Consider the following 27532-nt stretch of genomic DNA (forward strand, 5'->3'; position numbering starts at 1 on the left):
TTGAAAAATGCGTTTATTTCATCGTGCATCGTGCAAATCATACCTATATCGACAATTTAACTTTCCATGAAAATTTATATTTTTTTGTTAGCATTAAAGTGTGAAAATGTAAATTTTCGCAAAGTTTAAATGTCGAACTTTCAAGAGTCCTGAGGCATCATCTCTTTCATTCATCGACTATCTAAAGCATTAAAAGTGTACTCAACTTGCTGATAATTCATTGATCTTTTTTTTATTCTTGATCAGATTTGATCATTACCAACGATATAAATAGTGGAACCTGTTTCGCGGCCTGTGATCCGGTAGGGAAAATTGTATCGGTGCCGCGCGAAAAAAATTGTACATGCGCAGAATGCATGGAAGATGTATCTTTGGTGCGATCAAGGTCGAGAGGCGCAGAAAAAATCGCGACTCGGTCTATATAACTCGATCCTGAATGTTGCAACGGCCGGCTTTTGCTTTCCGTCTCGATAGGTTATGTCTTCGCTTTACTTTCCGTATCCGTTTTTCTTTTCCAGAGAGCGACATACCGCGACAGTCCACACGACGCGATTAATTCATTTCTATCGATGTCGCCATGATGATATCGTGTACGAATAAGTAACGAAACCAGCTTCTGCTGTAATTTAATGTCTGTAGAAAGAAAGAAAGAAAGAGAGAAAGAGAATGAGAAAAATAAGAAGAAAGAGATAATTATACACTTATATAAATATTACTGCCAATAACCTCCAAAAAAATCTCGTTTGTTATATACACATGTAACAAATATACATATACAAGATATCTCGAAAAATTAGACAAACTTCAGATGGTTATAAAGGACACTAAAACAATTTTGTCAATAAACTCGTGTTCGCAAATCAGCCATTTTGATACTAGAGAATCAAAGACTAATTGTAAGACACTGTTTGATATATTGTTTGACATAAGACATATTGTTTGATTAAGTTCAGTATCATATCTTCAGTATTCATTCAGCGTCACACTCAATCTCGTTTAGTCAAAATTTGTTTTCAAAATGGACAAGGTTTTTTTATGAAAAATGACCGTCATTTCGAACAATTGCTGTAAAAATATACCTCACTTCAAAAACCATTATAGTGCCACGTCTCATTTGCAGACATGGATTTATTGACAAAATTGGCTTATTTGTCCTTTATGACTATCTGAAACTTGGTCTAATTTTGGGACACTAAAATGTTTATTTTGAAAATAGTAGTGTAAGTCCATTTTTGAGAAGATCGATAATATTGTTATAGTTTATACTTTATACAAATTAAGTTTTCGTTTATAAAAAAAGAGAGAAACAATAAAAAGTGAACTTATATTACTTTCAAAATATAAACGACTTATTTATATAATATATATGTATACATATATTATATATATAATATTATATATATTATATATACAGGATGTCCCCCAGACTTATCACCCGCTGATGGAAGATTTCTAAGGTTATTTGGAGACAATTTTTTCTCAACGAAAATGTCGAGGGAGGTCATCATTTTTTGCTCCCAATTTTTGCCATCATATATTTTTGTAACTAAGCCTTAAATTAAAATTCTATTACATTAAATTCCACCTGAAATCACTGAAAAATGTAGAGTTTTGTTAATATTTTATTTCCACAAGGCTTAGTTTGCGAAAAACCCTTTATTTTCAATCACTTATAACTTGAAAATTATTGGTGCCTCGACATTTTCACTGAAAAAAAATTGCTTCTAAATAATCCCAAGAATTTGCCTTTAATGTTACAATAAAATAATTTCAGTAATAAAGTATTAATTTAAGCACGAAAAACGATGGTGAGATAGACGTAAAAGAATTCACACGTGCTTCAGAGTTTAGTATTTTGCTGAAAAAAAAGATAATCGACGTAAATCGCAAAATGCGATTTTTTAAATCCATATTATATTTTGTTCTATGAAACATTTATCATCTATTAATTCTACGATAACTAACTAACGAAAAATCTCACAAGCTTGTCGTGCTTTTCGATGAAAAAAAATCCGCAAATTCCTGGACAACGATGATATCGATCTTTGATGTAATGTGTAACATCAAACGTGTAACGATCACGGTTTGTGTGTTGTCCCCCCTTCCACCACCTGCACACTACTATTCCTTCTTGCATGCACATACGCACGTTGGTGCTCCACGCACACCGGCGAGCCAATTGGAGAACCAAGTCTTTATAAGTAGGAGCCATCCGCGTCCTCAGGACTTACTCCCTCTCGGGAACGTGCCACGATCGGCAACCGATTTTCAAGAATAGTCGCTGAAAAGTTACACGACACCTGGTCGACGCCGGGTTCACTCTTACGTTCCACGCGTGAACATTATTACACACGCGAGTTTCCGTGGACCACGATTTCCGGGGATCTGAGGGAGTTTCAGGAAGAGACCGCGGGATGTGACGGGGCTGCGACGACGAAATTTTTGCCGAATGCATCTCGAAATGTAAGTTGATGTGTATTTTTCTTCTCTATATATGTGAATGTAAATGTGAATGAAATAAATTTGGACTTTCGTTGATCGAGTCATGTTTTTCGCTTTGTGAATTTCAAGTTGTAATACAATAAACTTTTATTAGCGAGAAATGTGATTAAATTATTGAATAATTAGGAGTAATATTGCGGATATATGTATATTTATAGTTGTTAGTTTTAAGTTACATATTTTTTCTTAAAAACAACTATATATTTTCTTTATATCAATTATTCCTTTCATTATTTTGTGCGTAAAAGTATTGAGATAAGATCATCGAAGAATGAATATTTTACAAGATATTTCATAGTTTATATAAAATTGTATTAAAGTAAAATATCAAATATCTCATAAACTATTAATTTGTTGGCCATTTTACCCTTATAATTTTTTATGCTAAATATTGCAAAGAATCGATTTATATAAAAAATTAGGGTGGTTTTATATAAAAAAAACCTAAATTGATCTCTAAATGATCTTGAAAAACGCCACCCAAAACGAAACCAATGAGACCATATCTTATGTCACTCTCGAAATCATAAAACTTTTGTACAAAACATTTTTTTCTAAAATCCTGTGATTTCCAGATATTTAAATAAGATACTCTGTATACATATATGACAAGATATCAAAGATATAATATCATTCTTTGGAGCAATATATGCTACATTGCTAAAAATTAAATTTATACCTAAGGATTATAATTTGATTAAACGGATTGTTAATCTATATCAATCGCTCATAACATTTTGCGAGACTTGTTACAATTATAAAATATAAAGAGCAAATATACAGAGTGTAACTAAAAAAACATATATGGAGCATATCATCATTCTGTGGCCAATTTGATTTTTTTTATTTTCCTTAGCGAATATGTCGAGAGAAGGAGATCATCATTTTTTGCATGTTCTCAATTTTTGCTCTCTTGTATCTTTGTAGCTAAGCCTTATAAATTAAAATTCTACTAAAGTAAACTCTACCTGAAATTAACTGAAGAATGTAGTTTTTTTAAATATTTTAACTTTACAAAGTTCGTAAGAAGCTCTTCTTTTTCAATCATTATTAATAACTTGAAAATTATTGATGCTCCGACATTTTTACTGAGGAAAAATCGTCTCCAAATTGGCCAGAGAATTTGATGGTGTGCTCCGTATATGTTTATTTAGTTACATCCTGTATAACAATAGTCTAAATAAGTCCTTAGCTGCAAGCAGATTTCAATGTAAATTAAACATTAATGCCACAATTAGCAAAATAAAACGATGCGTCGTGCCGGTACTTTAAAGTACCTTCGAAATTGATGAATTGACGAGCGTGCATGCATGTAATCATTACATATCGTGACATTAGTCATCGCATAACTGTTTCACCCGGTCACAAGCGAAGTATACAATACTTGCAACATGTCCGCACAATGTAAATGATCGTCGCCGAAATATTCCCGACCCCGATTACGGATTCGCATCACGAATCCGAACCGCTGTATTTGGATCGACATTCCGCGATTCGCATGCGATGCTCGGGCTTAAGCCGGTCGATCGATCTTGGCATTGAAACTGATCGGCCAACAAGTAGCAGCCCGTAATGCATTATGTACGCCCGTGCACGGTATCTTGCAATCGCTGTAGATGGTAAGAGAGGCCTTAACCGAGACCAGTCCCGAAATTAATTTTTTGCCTGATGCGCCATAAAGGAAACGCTTCACGTGCGCCGGGTCTTTATCAAACGAAATCCAGATGCAGATTTAATTCTGACGCAATTGTATAATGACGTAACCGTTACTTGATAATTGCTCTGTAAAATGCACGTTGGGACCCAAAATTCAACCGTTTATTTTAAAAGTGTATGTCTACTTTTCTCGAGACTTCTTTTATAAATCAAAACTTAATTTCAATTTGTAACCATAGCAATATTATCGATTTTCTCGAAAATAAACTTATACCAATTATCAAGTGTAACACATATTTATCATGAAATATCAAGTAATCATATGAAATAATAATCAAAATAAAAAATAATACAACAGAGGATGATATGTTTTTTCTATAAAAGAATGATTATTAAATTAATAGGAAAATTGTAGGAAATTGCAAAGTATAAAATTTGCTGTAGCAAAAGCGTTTTAATATGCAGATTACATAAACATGCAGTTTCTTTCAACTCTTCTTAATAGTAATAAAGGATAATTTTGTTCGCGCAACATTCCGTCGATCAATACAATAACTTTCGTAACCAATTTCCGGAGTGCGGAATACGCACGCATATAAAAGTAAACAATTAATTGTTATAACATTACGAATTCATATATTTAAGAGGCCAACTTTTCGAGCCATTATTAGGGTGTTATATTAAACTCAAGTTTATTCAATTTATTATAAAACATAATAAATTATAAATGGAAAGTATAAACGTTTCAACTGCACGCAGTCTTCTTCAGTATCATAAAAATTCTTACAAACAACTTAATCCTAAACATTATGTTTTGTATAATAAATTGAATAAACTTGAGTTTAATATAACACCCTAATAATGGCTCGAAAAGTTGGCCTCTTAAATATATGAATTCGTTTTGAACATTACACGAGCGTAGAAGACTTTCTCATTTGATTTTTTGTTATAACATTATATTAGTGCGATTTAAAAAGCAGTTTCCACATTATGTAAGTTTTTTTATAATAATGATCCTAATATCGGAAAGAAATAAATTCTATAAAGAATAAAAGAATAATCTTTATAAAAGTAAAAAAACGCACTTATAAGAAAAATGAGTAATTTTCATCTTTGCTTATCTATGCAAGAAACATTTCCGTTATTAATATGTCAACGAGCAAGATTTATGGGAGTCCAGCTTTAAATGGCCAAGGCATTCCAAGGTAAACAGTTTGCCGAGTAAGGAAAAATTCAAAATTGACTTGCGATAATTATATACTGTTTTACTATATTTTTTTTGTACAGAGAAAATTATTTGATAAAATTTTGCTACATATATATATTGAATGTATTATTACATAAAATTACGTATATTGTGTGAATTCAGCAATAAAGTCCTAGAAATTACGAAGTAAAAATAAAAACCAGACAGGCATCTAAGTATAAAATGTAACATTATCTATAAATCTGTCAAGGTGTTAGAAATTTTACTCTATGCGCATCATATCAATACACTTCAATGTTGTCATTAATCGCGCCAAACAAGGTATCTTGTTATGAACACGCCAATTCTCATCATTGATTCATCACTTCTTATGATTATACTCTATTTACGTCAATGCTAACTCACACTCTGCGGCTTTCTCATTTTCTCAGAAATAAGTATATGCATAGCGCATGTATATCCACATTCCACAAAGGGAGCCTTGAACCCTATGCGCGCGGAGCTCGTGTCAATGATGGATTACGGGAAATCTACATTATTATTATGGTAGTAAATGAAGGAGAGAGTAAGAAAAGACGTAGGCAAGCAAAGAAGAAGAAGTCGAAGGGGAGAAGAAAGGCTCGCGCGATGCAATTTACAGGTATCCCTTTAATTGCGATGCATCGCTATGTGAAGTTGGCTATTAGCCACGAAGAAACCCACGGTATCATTGGCAAATGTCATTGCACACTTTTATAACGCATCGTGATGCTGTTTCATTCGACCGTTTCTGGCGAAAAATTTATATCGCATTTTACTTACATCTACGACAAGGTAACAGCACAATAAAAAGATTTTGTTTTACAAAAATGCTAGTAAATTACTTAAAATCAATTATACTATTTTGATATATGTTTAATCTAAAGATTTAAATTTTTCCACCAATGATTTTATTAAAAAATGTTTCAAATAAAAGTTGTATGATTTCAAGGGAGACATAAAACGGTGATAATGATTTGACCTTGACTAGAAGTTTGAAGGTCATGTAAAGGTCACCTTTAATTTCTTAAATGGAACCATCATATTTTTTTTACATAAATCGATTCCTCATAATATTCTGCATAAAAAGTTTTGAGGGTAGGATGGTAAAAAAGTGAACAGTTTATAAGATATTTTATATTTTAGTTTTTGATATAATGTTACATAAATTATGAAATATCTCGTAAAATATTCATTTTCCGATGATCTTACCTTAATTCTTTTATGCACAAAATAATGAGAGAAATCGATTGATGTAGAGAAAACAGATAGTTGTTTTTAAGAAAAAATATGTAACTACTGGTTGTAAATTACATATATTTATATATTTAACGAATTGGTTGTCGAAGTCAACGCTTCTTCCTTTTAATAATTATGCAAGTTATTACGCATATTATGCGTAAGACTTCCCATCATTTCCACGCCATTGCGCGCATTAGCAGGGAGAGCAAAGTTGTTATTGGCGGGAGAAGAAACGACCTTGCTACTTTCAACGGCAAGGTTGCACTTATGCCATACTTGGATTGTATGCATGCCATCATAACAACTCAGGTTCACTGTACTAAGTCGCCTGAAATCTGAAATGTTACCTTTTTCTTCATCAGAGTGTAATGCTTTCATTTGGACGTTTTGTATCTGTACCTTGAATAGTCTTCATTTTTTGATTAAATAAGCGCTTACATATTTATTTTAGAAATACAAAAAATAGTTTTTTTGTAAACAAAATTTGTTCAGTGAATTTAGAGTAAATCTTTTGTTTCAGACATTTTATATGATATTACCAATGTTTGTATCGTTCAAATGCTAAAATTCTAAAAATGACAAGCACATATACACACACATAGCTTTTATATATGTATATACAGAGTATCTCATTTTAATTTTAACAGATGAATATTTGGAAATCACGGAATTCTAGAAAAAAATATATCAGGCAAAAGTTGTTCGAAGGGAACATAATATCGTGACCTAGAATTGCCCTTCGTGTTTTTCAGAGTTATTTAGAGGTCAATCTAGTTTTTTTAAAAATAGAACTACATAATTTTTTTTTAAATCGATTCCTCACAATATTTGACATGAAAAATTATAAGGGTAGAATGCTAAAAAATGAATAGTTTACAAGATATTTTATATTTTAATTAGATATTATTTTGACATAAACTATAAAATATCTCATAAAATATTTAATTTCCGATGATTTTACCTCAATACTATTATGCACAAAATAATGAGAGGTATCAATTAGTGTAAAGAAAATAAACAGTTGTTTTGAAGAAAAAATATGTAATTTAAAACTAGCAATATGCAGGGTGGTTCACATAACGGTCGCCACGATTTTTGAGACATTTCCGCCAGTTAAAAAAAAGTTTATACAGTGAAAATTAATCTACTTTACGCAAGCTATAACCACTCTGTATACTTTCTCTTTAAGTAAAAAATTGATTATTATGAAAATTGGATTATAATAATAAATAAAGAGACATATCTCTTTTAATATTATATATATTTTGTGTAAACAATTTTTTTATATAGCGAGTATTTTACAATTTATTCAAGACATTTATTTCGTCAAGTTAAAGTGATTCACTTTGTTTGTACAGGATGATTCAGATCGAGTGTAATAAACTTTGATAGATTGTTTGAGAGGTCATTCTGAGTAAAAGAAAAAGTTTATTTTGAAAATAGTATAAGTCCACATTTTCGAGAAAATCGATAATATTATTGTTATGACAAATTAAGATTAAGTTTTTGTTTATAAAAGATCTACAATCAATAATAATCAATAAAGAAAAAATATGTTAATGTCAAAAGTAGTTGTTAAAAGAAATTGAAAATATATTTAGTAAATTCAGTAATTTATATGATGTATTTGAATATCTCACCGATGCAAGTAAATACAATTATAAATATTATAATAACAATTATTATAATAACATGTTTTATTTCTAAATTAGAGTATTATTTTTCAAGCGTTTATAGATTATATTGTATAAACATTTTAATTTAATAATATTAAGAAAATTAATATATAATATTGTTACGTCCCCCGGACGCCTCTTGCGATATCTCAAGAGATATCTCACTCGCACAAGCACTCTCACTCGCGCGCGAAATAAATCAAGACACGGTTATGCACAGAATGTTATTTAATGAAGTGACGACCCTTTGAGATACAGAAGAAGAAATACAATCAATCCGGAAAAATAGTCTGAGGTCTCGTAACACGTCAAATCGGTTTGACAGCTAGACCAAGACTCTCCATGGAGCCGGAAAACAAACGAAAGTCCCAGGTTGTTCATCAACAACCCCCCTTGACGACGATCTCCGAGTAACGTAAACGGGATGATCCCGAGGATGAGGATGCAGATCCGAGGGGCGCAACAATATACATATGTATATATGTATATGAGGCATTCCACACCAAATCAATGACTTTTTTCTCCGACCATTTTTGATTTGCTTCATTTTTCTTTTATGTTTTTGTATCTATTAAAAGTAGCTTTCATGAATTTTTTTAGACTTTATCGGTATCCGAGTTATACATTTTTTTTATAAATTGATTTTAACAATTTCCGAAAATTTAAAATATTTATAACTTAAAGAAAAATAAAAATATTGTCATTAATAAGGTAGTCATTTTTTCTGTCTTTAAATATATTTTTCGAAAAAAATATTGAAAAAATTAAAAAAAGAAAATTTAATAGTGTTTTGGTCAATTTTAACTGAAATTATTTTTTTTTCCTCAATGAGACCCCTTCGATTTTTTTTCAAAAAAAATGTATATTATTTTAGACCTAAAAACAAAATATTTGAGCTATTGGTGAAGAGGAGATTAAAATATTTTCGATTTTTTAAGACTATTTTTCGATTTTTTTTTCAAAAATTGCACTTTTTGGTATTTTACATTACTCTGATTTAAAAAATAAGTATTTACAAAATTAATAGACACTCATTTCAAAGTATTAAAGGGTCAGGAAAAACAAATATTCCAATAAATTAAAAAAATTAAAAATATTGAAATTTTCTTTTTTCCTGACTCTTAAAACCCTCAAAACTTTAAAATAAGTGCTTGTTAATTTTGTAAATACTTATTTTTTAAATCGGATTGGTGTAAAATACTAAAAAATGCAATTTAAGGTGATGCTGGAGTGACGAACTCCGATAGGTTAGCACCACACATATCCAAACATATACACGTATACACATATACACACGATAGGTTAGCACCACACATATCCAAACATATGCACGTATACGCATATACACACACATATGCGTGAAAATGTTTTTAATATATAACTTTTTTATTAGACTTGCAATCTCACTTTTTATTGTTTACTAATATTTCTTCATGTTAACCCTATCGCGTATACTATATTTTATGCACAGATAAACTGCAGAACTATTTTTATTAAATAAGTATTGTTACGAGCTGACATGAAAGAAGCCGATAACAAAACTGTAATTTTTGATTTTTATATGATTTATATATGGAATTATAGCTAACGCGGTCCGTTTTTACAAGTACTTTAATCGTGGAAAAGGATTTATTGATCTATATAGTCAATAAAAAGATATCCCAAAATAATCTCTATATTCGCATTCGGTCGGTAAAAACATACCTCCAGCATCCCCTTAAAAAAAAATTTAAAAAAATCGAAAAATAGTTTTAAAAAATCGAAAATATTTGAATTCCCTTTTCGCCAATAGCTCTAAAATTTTGTTTTTAAGTCTAAACTGATATACATTTTTTTGAAAAAAATTGAAGGGATCTCATTGAGGAAAATAAATTTCGGTCAAAATTGACTAAAACACTATTAAATTTTCATTTTTTAATTTTTTCAATATTTTTTTCGAAAAATACATTCAAAGAAAAAAAATAACCACCTTATTAATGACAAAATTTTAATTTTTCTTCAAGTTATAAATATGTATTTGAAATTTTCGGAAATTGTTAAAATCAATTTAAAAGAAAAATGTATAACTCGGAAATCGATAAAGATAAAAATCTAAAAAAATTCATGGAAGCTACTTTCAATGGATACAAAAACATAAAAAAATGAAGCAAATAAAAAATGGCCGGGAAAAAAAATCGTTGATTTGGCGTGGAAAATGCCCTATATATATATATATATATATATATATATATATATATATAATATTATATAATATAACATCAATAAATAATATTGTTATATAATATATGATGATATATTATCTTTTATATTTTATATATTTATTATTGTAAAAGCATAGGCTTACTTAAATGTAATTAAAATATAGATAATATTGACAATATGGCTTTTATCCAAACTCTTTGATTTTGAAAATGGTGTAAATCCATTTAAAATAAAATCAGCAATCTTATTATTTTTGTCAATTTATGTTGTGTGAAAGTATGTATCTGATAAATTAAACTATTTATTATTATAAAATATGTGAAATCATAGTATCACAGCGTTTATCAATATTTTTGAAAACATTGAAATGCAAACCCTTTAATATCTCGAAACAAAAAAAGTAGACTTTTAAAATAAACCACTCAAATGTCAATGAACATAGATCTTATTTTCAATACTTACAAAAGTAGTTACAAAAGTTTTAAAATTTTACAGTAATCATAGTAAACTCATATGCTTAGTAGAAAGTGAGTTTTGAAGGACAAAGTAGGAGAATATACAAACATTATTTATTTACAATTCAGTTTTATAATAAATCCTTAAAAAATGCTCTCTCTCTCTCTCTCTCTCTCTCTCTCTCTCTTTTTATATATTTATATACATACATACATATACAGAATAGGCCAAAAGTTCTTTCTGATTTTTTTTTACTGTAAATTTTGTAAAAATAAATAGAATCATAAACTTTAATTAGGAAATTATTTATTAGTTCAAATAGTTTTTAAAATTAGATAAAGGAAATTACATCCCCATTTAAATAGCCGTCTTCACAAATTTGAGGTCTTTTCATAGGATTTTTCATTACTCCACTTAAAAACTTCAGGTAATAGATTGTTTTTTTCAGTGATGTTGTGTTTTAATTCACTCAAAGTGTGTTGGGCTTACCAACATAAACCCGCTCTTTTAAATAATCTCATACAAAATAATCAGATGCTATTAGGTTGAGAATCGGGAAATATAAACTTTTATTTATCTCTCTCTCTTTGCTAATGTTCTCTCTTTACTCTTATACCGTTATCAGAGATATTTGGCGACAAGGTTAAATTCCAATAATATTCCAATAAATTCTAATTTCTTTAAACGTGTTCCGTGGGATCAACAAGCGTCACCGTTTTGAGGACTGCAAATGGTGATCGCTTTTGATTCGAGGCTATTAGCTTCGTTTCGCATGTACAGTTATCCGAACCAAACGTTGCTTTAAAAAAATATATTATGCATAATCGCACAGATATCCACATTTCGTAATTTAAAGATGTAATTTTTGAACTTAATTAAATATTTTAAATTTTGTTAAACGCAATATTTACAATCAACTATATGTCAATAATGTTTTAATTATAGTAAATCAAATTCTCTTATCTTACTGACATGGAATATTCTCCTCTTCCTATTAATATTCATTTATACATATACGTAAAATATATTGCAATTTTTAGAGATGTAAGTTAAATTTAAATTATTTCGCGTAATAATCTAAATACAAGAGCGTATGTTTCTCTTCTGTGAATAAATCACAAAATTTCATTATTTCTCATTTTATCATTTTACAACTATAAGAATCTATCGTTATTGCGTTCAATTTAAATCGAGCTAACACATTGATTGCTGTATTAGTTATTAAAAAAATTAGAAAACTAATTATCTTTATTAAAGCCAATTTATTTTGTACGGCCAAAAACGTTTTAGTACAATACGTTATTGCGATATAAAGAAACACGTGCATGCACAAAGATTAAATAAATATTTTGGCAAGAATGTTATTTCCGGGATTCCTTAATTTAAGGATTATACCATTTTCATAGAATTTTTTTATCAAAAGCAGAACGCTGCAAGCTACAATGCGTTACGATCCATAATTATTGATATCGATTTTAAAAGTCGCAATAATAGCAATTTGTCACAACAATTGATGATCTGTCATATACAGGGTGAGTCTGATAAAAAGTTCATCATGTTTTTTTCGAAAACAATTAGAAATAGAGGAAAACATCCATTATCAAAATTGTAGGATAAGAAGGGACACATATTTTGGTGATCTTGAATAACCCTGAATATCTTCTTTTCACGCCAATAATACAAAACAATTATTTTTTTAATGGAAAGAGGTACTTTGTAGTCATTCTATCAATAGTACTCAATAAATTTAATAATTTTTGTATAAGAGTATCTTTTAAAAATTCAACCATTTCCAAGATATCAACAAAATAAGTCAGAATGAAAATTTGGAAGAAATTATTTTATTATTACAGCAAGTGTTCAATATGTTCGCCAAGTTGACATGCCTGCAGTCCTAATAAAAAGCTTGTTTCTAACTCTTGTAGGGTTATTTCGTGAAAAATATTTTTTATTCTTTCTATCATGTTTTCTCGCGAAAAATATTTTTTGCAAAATAATCATACAAGAATTAGAAGATGTACAAACAAGCTTGTAGCTTTCTGCGAAGACTACAGATATATGTCTGGATCAATATGATGAACATTTTGATGTCCTCTATCTCTAAAGGTACATTTTCACGTGTCGCTAAAATAAATGGTTGAAGCGACAGATTTGTCGCTCGTAATCCAGCGGCTACAATTTTGTAGTTTGAATCGGTTCAACTACAAAACATATCGCTCAAACGCTTATGCACTGCTGCCACGCTGTGTTTTGATCGTGTATACCGAAAAGACACATAACCTTACAAAATAACTTAAGAACATTATAAGATGCATTCGATCAAAGAAAATAAAAAAAAAATAAAAATAAAAATGAATTGATGACATGCGAAAATAATTCCTGAACCTTGCACTTTCTAACTTCATATCCGGTAAAAGTTTTGTAAAATCCATATTTATTACGATTTCGAAATAATGGTGCAACCCAAGACTCTTTTTTCGAATAAGGTTTTTTTTTGTATTTGATATAACAGCAGTATGGCAAAAACGATGTCATTTTGAAATTCTATTTCGCGTTTTCGTCGAATTATTCGATTACAATTTGATATTCAATTATATATAATATTTATTTCTTTTAGAAGCCATAATACTGTGTTTACTACAATTTAACTTTGTCGCTGCAATCCTTTTTCATGTATAAAAGTTACCGCTGTAATAGTTCAACGACAAAAGTCGTCACGTGATCATTTTTGTCGCTCAAACGATCGGTTTCAGCGGTACGTGAAAATGTACCTTAATCGTTTTCGAGAAAAACATGGTGAATTTTTTATCATTCTCACCCTATATATTATATTTTACATTTAAGAAAGAATATATTTTGTAGAATAATTTAGTGTTATGTGCGCACGTGTATGTGTAGATGTATGTATATTATAAAGTGAAAGTGTGAGTGGGGGAGGGGCGGAATTTTCCCCCTTGCATCCCCATCCCAAAAAAATTTTAAAATTCAAACCAAAATTTAAAAATCTCAATATATAAAAAAATTTTAAATTTTGAAACATTGATATCTCGAAAATTATTGATCGTAGCGCATTGTAGTTTTTTGCGACATTCTTTTTCTCGACAAAAAATCTATATCAAATACAGCTATCAAATCGAGGAGAAATAACATTCTCTCCAATATTTTTAAGTATATATAAATGCTGAGAATCGTAAAAGATTCATACGTAATATCATTCTCCCCCATCACCGGTTCGAAAAAATGGGAGAGGGAAGGCCGGTTAATTCAGCGATGTCGATTTTTGCTAGTCGCGAGATATCCGTCGACGGAGGGCGGGTTAATTGCACGACAAACCGCAAGATACGATGGGCATGCTGTCCTTGGAATGCGTTCGAGGCTGCTGCTGCGGTTGCTGTTCGTTTGCTTTATTCCCTGAAGTAGCAGCAGCGGCGCCGACAGCAGGTGGTAGACCTGTCTGAATCGGTTTATAAATAAGTCATGTTAACTCCCTTAACAGCCCGCTCATTACTTGGCGCGCATCTTCGAATCTTCGTCCGGCATTTATGTATATCCACAGTTTAGAGTATCCGTTTACATTTGATAGTAGTAAAGTCGCCCCGAACGACCCCTTCATTATACGCTTTACAAAACATCGTGTATAATCAAATGTTTGGTGATATTTCATAGCTTTACGTGTAACATTAATATCTCTCGCGCGCATAAGAGTGATAAATTATGAAGGGTTAATATGAATGTAATGATAATAAAAATAATCTAAGATCTAAGATATTGTATTATGTTAGAAAGTATTGTATTATGTTATATTGTGTTGCAGGTTAAATTTTAGGTTTTTTGTTGAAAACAAGGTTTTCGTTAAAAATAGCATAAGTAATCTTTACAAAAATAAGATAGATATAGATAGATAAATAAATAGCTAGACAATTATATAGATAGATAGGTAGATAGATAGAAAGAAAGAGAGGGAAGAAGAAAGGAAGGGGAGAGAGAGGGGGGCAGATAAAAGCTATTTTCTAAATTAAATCATCTTTGTTTAACTTCTTTAAAATATTTATTTAAAGTTTATTTATTTAAACTTTATTAGTAAATGTTGCATAAAAAATCAAATTTATTAAAGTTCTATCAAAATTTGTTTTTACAATCTATTATTAATTTTGCATTTAATAATATCGATGTTTACTATGCAAAAGAGACTCTTTTGCATAATTGCGTAAATACGCCTCATCATCGAAAGCAATAACCATGTGAAATAGTTCCGATTAGTATTCAGAGCAGGATTAAAAGAGTCTACAAAATTGCGCCACAAAATATGTGTGTTTTATATTCAACGTAAGAAATAATTTCGATTGACACATATTGAAAAATGTAGAAAAATTTATTACTTCTATCTAACAGTAATAATTTTAAGTAGATTGTTAATTAATTTAATAAATTATTAATAAAAGTATTATATTAATATTATATAATAGTAACTTTTAATAAAGTAAAAAATTTGTGCTAGTTTGGTCGATTATTTCAATATTGATCCTTTGATTAATTTACTAGCGATATTTAAAGAATTTATTGTATTAATATTATATATACATATAACAGAGGTTTCAAATTATTTATATATAGAGCATGTTGTTACATATACATATACATATGTTAGTGTTAATGTAATAAAATTTATTAACGTAATAAAACTACTCATTGAAATATTAAATTTCTCATTTAAATATTATAAAAATAATTTTTCCATTTAATAAAAAACTTTTATAATGGCAAATTATGTATCGTCGTTTTATTGCTATTGTATTTTATACCAGTATTATATTATCGGTTGCACAAATCTCTCAGTTCTTCGACTCTGGATCTTTGCTTGTAGATTGCATCTTGATAAACAGCAGCACATTCCGCGCAATTAAAGCATTGCAGATAGCTAAAAAGATAAAGTATGCGATAATATACTCTTTGATGTAAGCTTCGATGGGTTTTAAAATGCTCTTTCATTATCAAGTAAATCGGATGATTAAGCAGAAGTTGATAATTGTTCCTTGAAATGGCAGAGTCAATATAATCTACATACATGTTTAGTTCTTTCATCGATAACTTCATTGCGATCCAAATAAATATTTCTTTTGAATTTACGTATGTATATGGCATTTTTAACTTGTCAACATTTTTGCCTATATTCAGGAGCCGCGATGCTATCAATAGAGTAAATATTCACTTAAGATCAGCCCCTTCACAAGTTAATGACTTTGACATGTTGTAAAGGTCATCGTTTTGAAGAACATTCAAGAGTTTTTTAGCCATCACTTGTTCATTAAAAAGTTAACAAAAAAATTTACTAAATAAAACGTAATTTTTTTGGCACCATATACACTTAAAAAATAAATGCAACGAGAAGAAAAGTGATAAATGATTAATGATTATTAAAAGTATCGAGGAATAGTGCAACAAGGAAGAGAAGTGTTAAAGTTTAAAAAAATATTTACCACTAAAAATAACTTAAAAATATTTTCTTCTAAAACATAATATACCTCTAAATAACAAAATCAAAAATATGAAATCAACAACTAGCTAAGTACTTATAGGAATACAATTCAGTTTGTGAAAATTTGTAATTTGAAATACAATTAAAACACATTTTTAATGTGTAAGATATCATTGCTTTTATTAAGAAAACATTTTTAATGTGTGAGATTTCATTGTTTTTATTAAGAAAAACTTGATTTTTAAAACAAATTCAATTCTCTAAAAAATAAAATATCAAAACTAAAATATAAAATTATTAATTAACTAGACAAGAGTTATTCAAAATATTGTTATATTGTATTGTTATTTAAAATTAGTGGTACAAAAATTATTAAAATAAGATTTAAAAATTGAAGCTGTATATCTGTGGTATATAAGTTGTATTGGTATGAATATATAAAGTTATTAGTAGAATTTTTCATCAAGATAAAAGTACAATTGGTGAATATTATACAAATATGTAGTAAGTGCTAGAGGCAGCGAATGGCAATTAATAAATAGTTCGAAAGTTACAAAATTAGTCTTGAAATGCTAAAAATGTATGCATATTATTTGCAGAAAAAATATTATCAAACAAGATCCAAGTACAACAAAATAAAATTTTAGTATACATATATAATTTGTTATAATTGTATTAAGAAAAAAATGGACATTAAATATTTTCTTACAAAAATTTAAATTAAATTTTTAAAAATAATTTGTATAAAAAACAGTGATATCTCACACATTAAAAGAACACAGAAGTAAAAAGAAGTACGCTAAGTACATAACAAAATATTCCAATTGCTATGCAATAAAAAGTTTGAAAAAACAGATATAAGATCAATATTAGCGCTAAGAGTATAGTAAATTATAATATATGTTAATTCATAATAAATAATAATCACTAAATGAATTAGATTCCTTTAATTTTTGAAGCATTATTTACATGATATATGTATAGTTTGAAAGAAAGTTGCACGCAAAGTCTATATAGTTGCATAAACGACTTTAGGACCGAAGTAAGGAAATCTTGTTCGGATTATATTTAAACGTATAATAGCCCAAGCTTATATTTTATAATATATGAATTATATATATATTTGCTAAATATACGAAAAATTCTACTAATACAAAAGTTAAATATTTACATTTATGTAAAGAAAATTTATTTATATTTAATGTATAATATTTCATAAAGTTTTATAAGAAGAACTTAAGTAACAAAAAGTCATTTATAATAGATTAATCTAATAAAATTGCAATTTATATAGATTAAACATTTATTTTTATATATCGTTTAATATTTTATATTTTATTAAAGATATATATTTGTTCGTGAAATATATTTAAATGCGACCCGGTCACGTCAAGTTTTTATATCTTACTTCTGCTTGAAGGTCACGTTTATATGACTTATTTCTTTTAAACTATACATCATGATAAAAAATGCTTTAGGAATTAAAAAAAATTTAATTAATTTAGTGTTTATTATGAATTATAGCATATAATTTACTATATTTGGTTTTAGTTGTATTAAAATTTTATATTTGTTTTTATTTTCTCGAACTTTTTGTTCCAGTTGGAATATTTTTTATGTATTTAGCATATTTTTTTTACTTTTGTGAGTTATTTTTTAGTAGATTATCCATATCTAAGCATTGTAAGATATATAAAATATAAAAATTAACAATTAAATTTAATTATATATTCATTTAAAAAAAAATTTTTAATGATGTTAGTGTCGGAATAGTGATTATTGATTATCTTGTTTTTAATTATAGATAAAATTGGAACCAAAAGATGTGGAAAGTTTCAGTGATCCTGAGCGTTTTAGCGACGCTGATGATAACAAAGCTGACAGAGGCTGGTGAGAACTACTTTAATTTAGTTTTATTAATGATTATATATTGTGTGTAAAAGATAGACAAATGTAAAAGAAAGACAAAATATTACATTCTATATACTATATATTTAATTTGAAAAGAGGCGTATATATTTTTATTTTATGTATTTAAATATTTAAGTTAAATACAACGTATTAAAAAAACCTTTTAGCGATTTGAACGGTTTGACCTTAAATGGAATTATAAAGGTCATATCAACGTCATCTTGAATTTTTTAAATGAAACCACCATATTTTTTTTATATAATTCAATTCCTTGTAATATTTGGCATAAAATGTTATAAGAGTAAAATAACCAAAAAGTGAATAGCTTACGAGATATTTTATATAAGAGGAATCAATTAGTATAAGGAAAAAAGACAGTTGTTTTTAAGAAAAAAATATTTAATTTGCAACTAGCAGCAACATATTTTTTCTTGAAAACAACTATATGTTTTCTTTACACCAATTAATTCTCCTCATTATTTTGTGCATCAAAGTATTGAGGTAAGATTATAGGAAATTAAATATTTTACGAAATATTTTATAGTTTATATAAGATTATGTTAAATTAAAGTATAAAATATCTCGTAAACTATTCACTTTTTGACTATCCTACCCTTATAACTTTTTATGCAGAATATAGTGAGGAATCGATTTATATAAAAATATGGTGATTCCATTTAAAAAATTCAAGATGACCTTAATAAGATTTTGGTAATGTCATCTAAGGTCAAATCGTTCAAATCACTAAATGGATTCTTTTAAATACTACAATTTTTGTTTAAAACATTTTTTTATAAAATGCTTCCTTTCCGAAATATTGAACCGTTTCAGGACACCCTGTATACATACAGACTGGCCCACCGAAAACGTAACAGACATATTTTTTGGCATTTAACTATTTGGTCAAAAAACGCTCGGACAGGTCAACTTTGTTGTCAAGGGGGACATATTAATTGGCTATTTTCGTTCACCTAACTTCAATCCCAAAAAAGGGGTTAATTTCACCCTAAAAATATGTCTGTTTCGTTTTCGGTGGGCCACTTTATATACATATGTATAATGCAATCTTAAAAAATAAATAGGAAATAAATACTCTTTAGCAGATAATATTATTAATTAATATATTTGTTTTTTTCATAAAATTTTAAAATTTAAAATCGACGAAAGACTGAAAATTGATTACGCTTATCGAATTGTATTTAACAATTTTATCTATCTTTTTTAATCGTAATATTTATCTGATTTGTTATAGAATATGTAGAATAAATTTTAATTAGTTTTTGATGCAAATGATTAAAAGAATTTTATTGCAATCATTTAGCACGAAAATTAATTCTTTACTTTCGCGATAATATATTACGATTCTGCAAATTTATATTGAATATGAAATGTGTATATCTCAGATGAATCTTCTTAAAATTTCTTCTCTATTTTGCTCTATTTAATTTCTCTAATTAATTTCTATTTCTTATGGTTATTATTGCTTTTATTGCTAAATTAGTTTTGTTTTTATTATACTTAAAACGTATAATGAGAACAAAAAAATAATTAAAAAATATTACACATTTCATGTTTATTTTAGGAATAATATTATTAAGACGGTTTTAAATATCAAAATAACGTGTGTGTCAAGTACTGTATTACTATTTGTATTGAATTACAGGCTATTACAAGTATAACCAAGGTCCGTACAAACGAAGTAGTACTCGCTTCAAATGTACAGAGGAAGGTTATCATGCCGATCCAATTGACTGCAGGGTTTACTACAGATGCGTGGATTGGGGTAACGGCAGTCCACTGACAAGCTTTAGATTTGAATGTGGAGTAGGCACAGTATTCTCAAAAAGTAAAGGAGATATTTGTACGCATCCGGGAGATAGCGGTCGGCTTGAATGCGCCGGATCTGAGAATGAACTTGATTCAAATCTACATGGTCCTCCAGAGAATCCTTCTCCCATATGGACAACAACAGCGAGAACAACCAAGCGACCGCAACAAACCACGACATTACCTCCGGTGACTACGTCAAAACCTACAATTACGACCCAAATTATTACAACTAAAAAACCGGAAACAGAACAATCACCGTTAACAAGTCGACCAACCACAGATCAACCAGAAAATAATTGTAAAAACAAACTTCAATGTATACAAGAAGGATTTCTAGCCGATACTTGTGACTGCAGAAAATTTTATAGATGCGTAGATGAAGGTTATGGAAAGTTTAAAAAGTATGATTTTACATGTGGTTTAGGAACTGTTTGGGATTCAGAAATTCAAGGGTGCAATCATGCTTGGGCCGTTGCGAAAGGAAACTGTAAGCAAAACTTGGAAAGTGAAGGCGATGTCAATAATAGTGGCCAATGGAATGGTAATATCGGTGCGGATCAATCTGGTCAACCGGAACAACCAGGACAACCCGGATATCCGGGACCATCAGGCCAACCGGGACCACCAGGACATCCGGGACAACCGGGACAGCCTGGATATCCTGATGGTCAACTCGGACAACCAAGCCAACCGGGACAACCCGGATATCCTGATGGTCAACCTGGACAACCGGGTCAACCTGGACAATCCGGATATCCTAATGGACAACCAGGACAGCCGGGGCAACCAGGACAACCGGGTCAACCAGGACAGCAGGGGCAACCGGGACAACCCGGATATCCTAATGGACAACCAGGACAACCCGGATATCCTGATGGTCAACCCGGACAATCGGGCCAACCAGGCCAACCGGGACAACCCGGATATCCTGATGGCCAACCGGGGCAACCAGGACAGCAGGGGCAACCGGGACAACCCGGATATCCAGATGGTCAACCTGGACAATCGGGTCAATCTGGACAATCCGGATATCCGAATGGACAACCAGGACAGCCGGGGCAACCAGGACAGCAGGGACAACCCGGATATCCTAATGGACAACCAGAACAGCCGGGGCAACCAGGACAACCGGGTCAACCAGGACAACCCGGATATCCTAATGGACAACCAGGACAACCGGGGCAATCAGGACAACCCGGATATCCTGATGGTCAACCCGGACAATCGGGCCAACCAGGCCAACCTGGACAACCAGGACAACCCGGATATCCTGATGGCCAACCTGGACAACCAGGACAACCCGGATATCCTGATGGCCAACCGGGCCAACCAGGACAGCAGGGGCAACCGGGACAACCCGGATATCCAGATGGTCAACCTGGACAATCGGGTCAATCTGGACAATCCGGATATCCGAATGGACAACCAGGACAGCCGGGGCAACCAGGACAGCAGGGACAACCCGGATATCCTAATGGACAACCAGAACAGCCAGGGCAACCAGGACAACCGGGTCAACCAGGACAGCAGGGGCAACCGGAACAATCCGGATATCCTAATGGACAACAAGGACAACCAGGATATCCTGATGGCCAACAAGGACAACCAGGGCAACCTGGATATCCTGATGGTCAACCTGGACAATCGGGCCAACCGGGCCAACCGGGACAATCGGGACAACCCGGATATCCTGATGGCCAACCGGGGCAACCAGGACAACCAGGATATCCAGATGGTCAATCTGGACAATCGGGTCAACCAGGACAACCGGGACAACCCGGATATCCTGATGGACAACCAGGGCAGCCGGGACAACCAGGATATCCTGATGGTCAACCTGGACAATCGGGGCAAATCGGATATCCGGGACAACAAGGGGAACCAGGTTCTCCAGGTATTCCAGCTTCTTCTGGAATCTCAGGAACTCCGGGTTTGCCGAGCAATGCAAGCTCTTCGAACTATCCAGAGACATCAGATTCTGCAGGCACGTCATGTTCTCCTGGAACCTCTGATACTTCAGGCTTACCGGGCTCCGCTGATCATCAACCATTAACAGGTACAGTATAATTCGAAAAATTGCTAGCTTAATATAAATTAGTATAATATAGTTAAATGTAAATGGCTAATATAAGAAAAATATATAAAATTTTATTTCAGATCGTTGTACAAAAGAAGGCTTTTTTGCTCATCCAAATGATTGTCGCAAATTTTATCGATGCGTCAATGATGGCACGTCTTTTACGAAATACGAATTTCAATGCGGTGTTGGAACTGTTTGGGATTCATCTATTCAAAGCTGCAATCACATTTATGCCGTACCACATTGTAATCAAACGAGCAATGTAGATACAAATGAACCTGATACATCATTAAACGAAGTGGATAGTACTGATATACCAGACACCAGTGAATTACCGCCGGCACAATCTCCAGAAAGTTCTACTATTCCACCAATATCTTCAAAACCGGAGATTTCGTCTTCAACTCAGCAAGCTGTTAGCACTACGAGCAAACCTATTGTACCGTCTCAAACTACATCTGTTTCTTATTTGCCAACCGTTAGTAGTACATATCCATCTTCAACAGTACAAGTTAACGAATCCGTTTCTTATCTGCCTCCCGTAACTCAAACAACCACTTCTATATCTTATTTACCACCTTTAAGTACTGCAACTACAAACGCAATATCTGGATCTACGTCTGAATCTGTTTCATATTTGCCACCCAGTACTAGTACATCTGCAGATACAAGACCTACAACGAGTACTCTCCCAAGTTCTATATCGTCTACTATTTCTTCTCCTCAAACTGGAAAATACGAATGTACTGAAGAAGGTTTCTTTTCAAATCCTAGTAATTGCAAGAAATTCTATCGCTGTGTACAAGGTCAATCCGGATATCAGAAATATGAATTTGAATGTGCTCCAGGCACAGCATGGGATCAATCCGTACAAACATGTAATTATATTGAACAGGTAGCTTCGTGTTCAATAGAAAATAACGAGATCGATCATGGCTCGTCATCTAGCACTACCGTATCTGGACCTCTTGTCACGAGTAGTTCTACAACTGCTCCTAGTCAAATCACTATGACTATCTCATCCGCAATTCCAATTTCTACTACAGTTGCCAGTATTCCAGAAATATCTACAGAATTATCCACGTCGGAAGGAGATAAAACAGAAACTTCGTCAACGACAATCATAAGCGCCGGCGAAGAACCCGTTTCAGGAAAGCCAGAAGAAATTCAAATGCCTGGAAGTTCTAGTACAGAAAATTTATCCGAGTCCTCGTCTGAACAATCTAGTTCCGAATCAAGCGAAGATTCCTCTTCGTCTACCGAGTCACATGTATCAGATTGCACGACTCAAAAACTAAACAACACGATAGTATGCAATAACGAAGGTTTCTATCCGCATCCAATTCGATGTGATAAGTTCTATCGCTGCGTCGATAATAGCAATGGTTTCAACGTGTATCATTTTGACTGCCCACCAGGTACCATATTTGACCCTAGAATCAGCGTATGCAATTACCCTGAATCTGTTTATCCTGCGAGAGATTGTACGACTGGAAGTACTACTGTAAGCAGTGTTAACGTGGAAATCACAACCGAGTCTGAAACATCAGAACAATCCAAACCAACTAGTACTATACAAAGCACAACTCAACAAACAGAAGAAAGCACTGAGCCCAGTTCAACGTCATCTACAGAAGAAAGTACTACCACTTCCGACATGGAATCCACGACTGCGGAAATATCAGAAAGTACCGAAAACATAACAGAATCCACGGTTGAATCAACCATTGCCATCACAGAAGGTGCTACTGAATCTAGCACTGAGCAAACTGAAACTACTGCTTCCACTGAATCAATGTTCGAAACGCCTACTACTGAATCTGAAGAATCTACAACGGAACAATCGACGACAGAATCATCCAACACGGAAAGTCAAGAGCAATCAACGACCGAATCACAGGAACAATCAACGATAGAGTCTCAAGAAACACAGTCTACAACAGAAACAGAGTCTCAGGAACAATCGACTGAATTATCAGAGCAGACAACGGCGGAACCAGCAGCTGCGGCACCTTGCGCTATAGGCAATTTGACTGATGACCAAATAGCTTTAGTTTGTCCTACCGGTTTCCGAAGGCATCCAAAATATTGCAACTTATTCTATCAATGTACTTCCGAAGGAAATATGGAGATCAAGATTCTTATATTAAGTTGTCCTGAGAATACTATATTTGATGAGAAACAGATTCAGTGCCTACCTGCAGATAGAAGCAGCGATCAATGCACTGGCCCCAAAGCAAATGTCAGATTGTATAGAAGAGTGGAAAATAATGCTTTATTACCTGTAAGTAATCGTAATTAAATAATATGTAGATTGTTACTTGTTATAGAAATAACTACAATATACTTTTTTTTTCATGTTTTAGGTAAAAGTATCATCAAATCAGCTCTGTCCGGAAGAAGGACATTTCCCTTATCGGCAAGGTTGCAGTAACAATTTTTACAAGTGTAAACGTGATATCCGGAACAATGTACAAGGATACTTGTACAAATGTCCCGAGAACTTTGTTTATTGGTCGGTTTCTAGAAGATGCGAACGTGTAACGCGTCTTCCAATGTGTTCGCATTTGGCGTACAGAAACACAACTAATTGGAATGATCAATGGCAAATACCAACTGAAGACTTTAATCTTTCCTCCAGAATGTTACATCATAAGTTGCTTGATAACCCTCTTTTCTAGACTTTTAATATATACAAGTTACGAGAAATTTGGCCATAAATGTTTAGACGATATAAATCCTCAGGTTAATAGTGATTCTTAATGATGATCTTAAATAATTAAGCACTATAAGAATTAGCAAAATTATATATATATATTCATGCAAATAAATTGCTAAAAATAAGTGCTAGAACAATCGAAGATATTGAAGTGGGTAATCCTCATTTCTTCAATATCTACAATATCCACGACATATTCATGTTTATTTTTTTTATCAATCACAAAATTTCCAACATTTTTTAAAACTTTTCAAAAATTTTATTTTTACGATTACGAAGAATTATATTCGCTAGTGCAATATTATCTTAATTTATAATACTTTATAGAACATTTAACAACATGGCTATGGAAGATCTCGATTAGAAATTTAATAAGAGATCTTCGGCAGTCATCTTGAAGATTAATAATAATTATAATTAAGATTAAAATAATAATTAAACTGCCATTACGCAATCTTAATTAGTTTAGATGATTTTGAAAAAATAAATATATTAATGATTATCGGTCAGTAGGTGTCAATTTTGCAGTAAATCTTGGCTGGAAGAATATATATTTTTATTAGAATTGGAGTTTATTTATTTTTATTTTATTATTTACTATGCTATATAATTCTATTATAAGCTTTAATTATGACTACATTAAGCAAAACAAAAACATATATGTATAAGAGATAACATATTTATAAAAGTAAATAATCTCTAATTTTTATAAAATTATATTGCTCAATATACATATATCTTCAGGTGCAATTACATAATTATGCACAATACTAAGGATGGTTGCGATATTTATATGCAATATTCTAACTGTATATGCGCATAACGATGTAGTACTTTTCACATTTAAATTGCCGAATTTTATGTTTCGTGTATGACACGTGCGTGCATGAAAAAGAATACATTATTAGCAAAATCTAGAATCTTGTTAAATACGAGTAGTACCAAAATTTTGTAAAATGCTCTGTAAAAATATTTACGTGTTATAATGTATACGCGAATAAATTTTGTATAAATCTTGAAAACATTCTTCATGAAAAACTATTGCTTTTGCATGAGATGTTATTTTAATGCATTAATTACGATTAGAGTAAACTTATATAATATATATGATTAGATTAGCGTAATTAATAATATTTATCTATTTTTAGTTGTATAATTTTGCGTGCTTATTATTTCGATCTCTATGCGAAATTCGTATTAATAAAAAATAGAAAGAAGACCAAGATTGTATAATGTTCATATGTCTTACCTTTTATCTTTTTTGCCGTTTAATTTAACAAACATATAATTTTCAATTTAAAATTTTAAGTCTTTCTAATCTTTCTTCTCGCTATACATATACAATATGTATATATACATTATATATATATGTATATATATATGTATATATACATATATATATATATATATATACCCAGATAGCCAAATCTGTCAAGAGCATGTATTAAAACTGTGTGCTATATATTTTTGCCAGCAAAAAAACTGCAGATTTTATACAAAACTTCCCAGATAGCCAAATCTGTCAAGAGCATGTATTAAAACTGTGTGCTATATATTTTTGCCAGCAAAAAAACTGCAGATTTTATACAAAACTTGTTATATCAGATGTTATAGCCCGAACTATAACCAGTAGTTATTAGGAATAAGAATTCACTAAATATTTTTATAGAATATTATAAGATATTTTTACGTATAAAAGAGCGCTCTCGACAAACGCTCGTCGCGTGAAAACGCTAACGCAGCGAGACACGCGCGAAGCACCGGAAACCGCGAGATGCAAGCGAAGACCTGCGACTTCAACCTGCTTCGCTTGCAGTTAGAATAAAAACGCGTGAATATTACTAACCAATCAGAGACCTGTTTCCAAGGGCCTCTCCCGAAAGAAATTCAAGAAACAAAGATTATAAAAGACCGAGAGTCAGCCCGCGGGGCAGTCGCAAATTAAGATCTGAATGAGAAGTAACGAAATCGCTAATAAGAAACCGGAACATCAGAACGAGACTCACTAATAAAGACTTGAATTATTGAGAGGAATACGAATATACGCTCATCGAATGTTACGCGAATATATATTTAAAGAAAGGACGAGAAATAAAGTGAAACCATATTCAATCCGAAATAAAAATATATTTAAAGAAAAAACCAAAGAGAATAATCCTCCTATCTTCCTACGACGTCCCGGTCGACCCGAGGATCCTCATCCTTAATTCGGCGCAACCCCAGTGCCTTGTTCGAGGCACACAACAAAATTGGTAATGATAGCAGAACGTTGGCAGAAATGTTATAAAATCTGCTGACATAATTTGGCAACAAGTCAGTAGCAGAAATCAAGGAGGATTTGTATAGAATTATCATAGCAGATTGGTAGTAGAAACCGAGCAGGATTTGCGCAACGCAGTTTGGTGTCAGATTGACGGCAGAAATCGAGCAAGATTTGCGCGCGCACAATCTGATGGCAAATTGACAACAGGATCTGCATTTTGCAGTTATTTAATAGTTCTTTCACCTACCGCTATGTGATGTATTTTCTCGCAATCAAATTTCTGTTAAAAATAGA

The 27532-nt window shown here is 31.4% G+C and overlaps 1 protein-coding gene across 2 annotated transcripts; it reads left to right on the forward strand.

Moving 5' to 3' along the window:
• The first annotated feature begins 2242 nt into the window (after positions 1-2242).
• On the forward strand, positions 2243-26288 carry LOC145934974 (uncharacterized). 2 transcript variants are annotated; one of them, XM_083035924.1, is made up of 6 exons: positions 2243-2463; positions 18240-18325; positions 20010-21419; positions 21459-22232; positions 22334-24540; positions 24623-26287. In XM_083035924.1, the coding sequence occupies exons 2-6, from the start codon at positions 18259-18261 to the stop codon at positions 24935-24937; spliced, it is 4773 nt and encodes a 1590-aa protein (XP_082892050.1). In that variant the 5' UTR covers positions 2243-2463; positions 18240-18258; the 3' UTR covers positions 24938-26287. The 2 variants fall into 2 exon arrangements, with proteins under 2 accessions (XP_082892050.1, XP_082892049.1); XM_083035923.1 differs by having other exon boundaries at positions 20010-22232; positions 24623-26288.
• Positions 26289-27532: the final 1244 nt, after the last annotated feature.

Source organism: Prenolepis imparis, unplaced genomic scaffold (assembly GCF_030444845.1).
Source record: "Prenolepis imparis isolate NDT839.2.m4 unplaced genomic scaffold, iyPreImpa1.0 SCAF_4, whole genome shotgun sequence".
Taxonomy (NCBI): domain Eukaryota; kingdom Metazoa; phylum Arthropoda; class Insecta; order Hymenoptera; family Formicidae; genus Prenolepis; species Prenolepis imparis.

Coding starts and splice junctions, on each gene's coding strand:
- LOC145934974 (XM_083035923.1), top strand. CDS start 18,259: ATGTGGAAAGTTTCAGTGATCCTGAGCGTTTTAGCGACGCTGATGATA. Junction 22,233..22,333: donor TGATCATCAACCATTAACAG/GTACAGTATAAT, acceptor ATTTTATTTCAG/ATCGTTGTACAAAAGAAGGC. Junction 24,541..24,622: donor AAAATAATGCTTTATTACCT/GTAAGTAATCGT, acceptor TTCATGTTTTAG/GTAAAAGTATCATCAAATCA.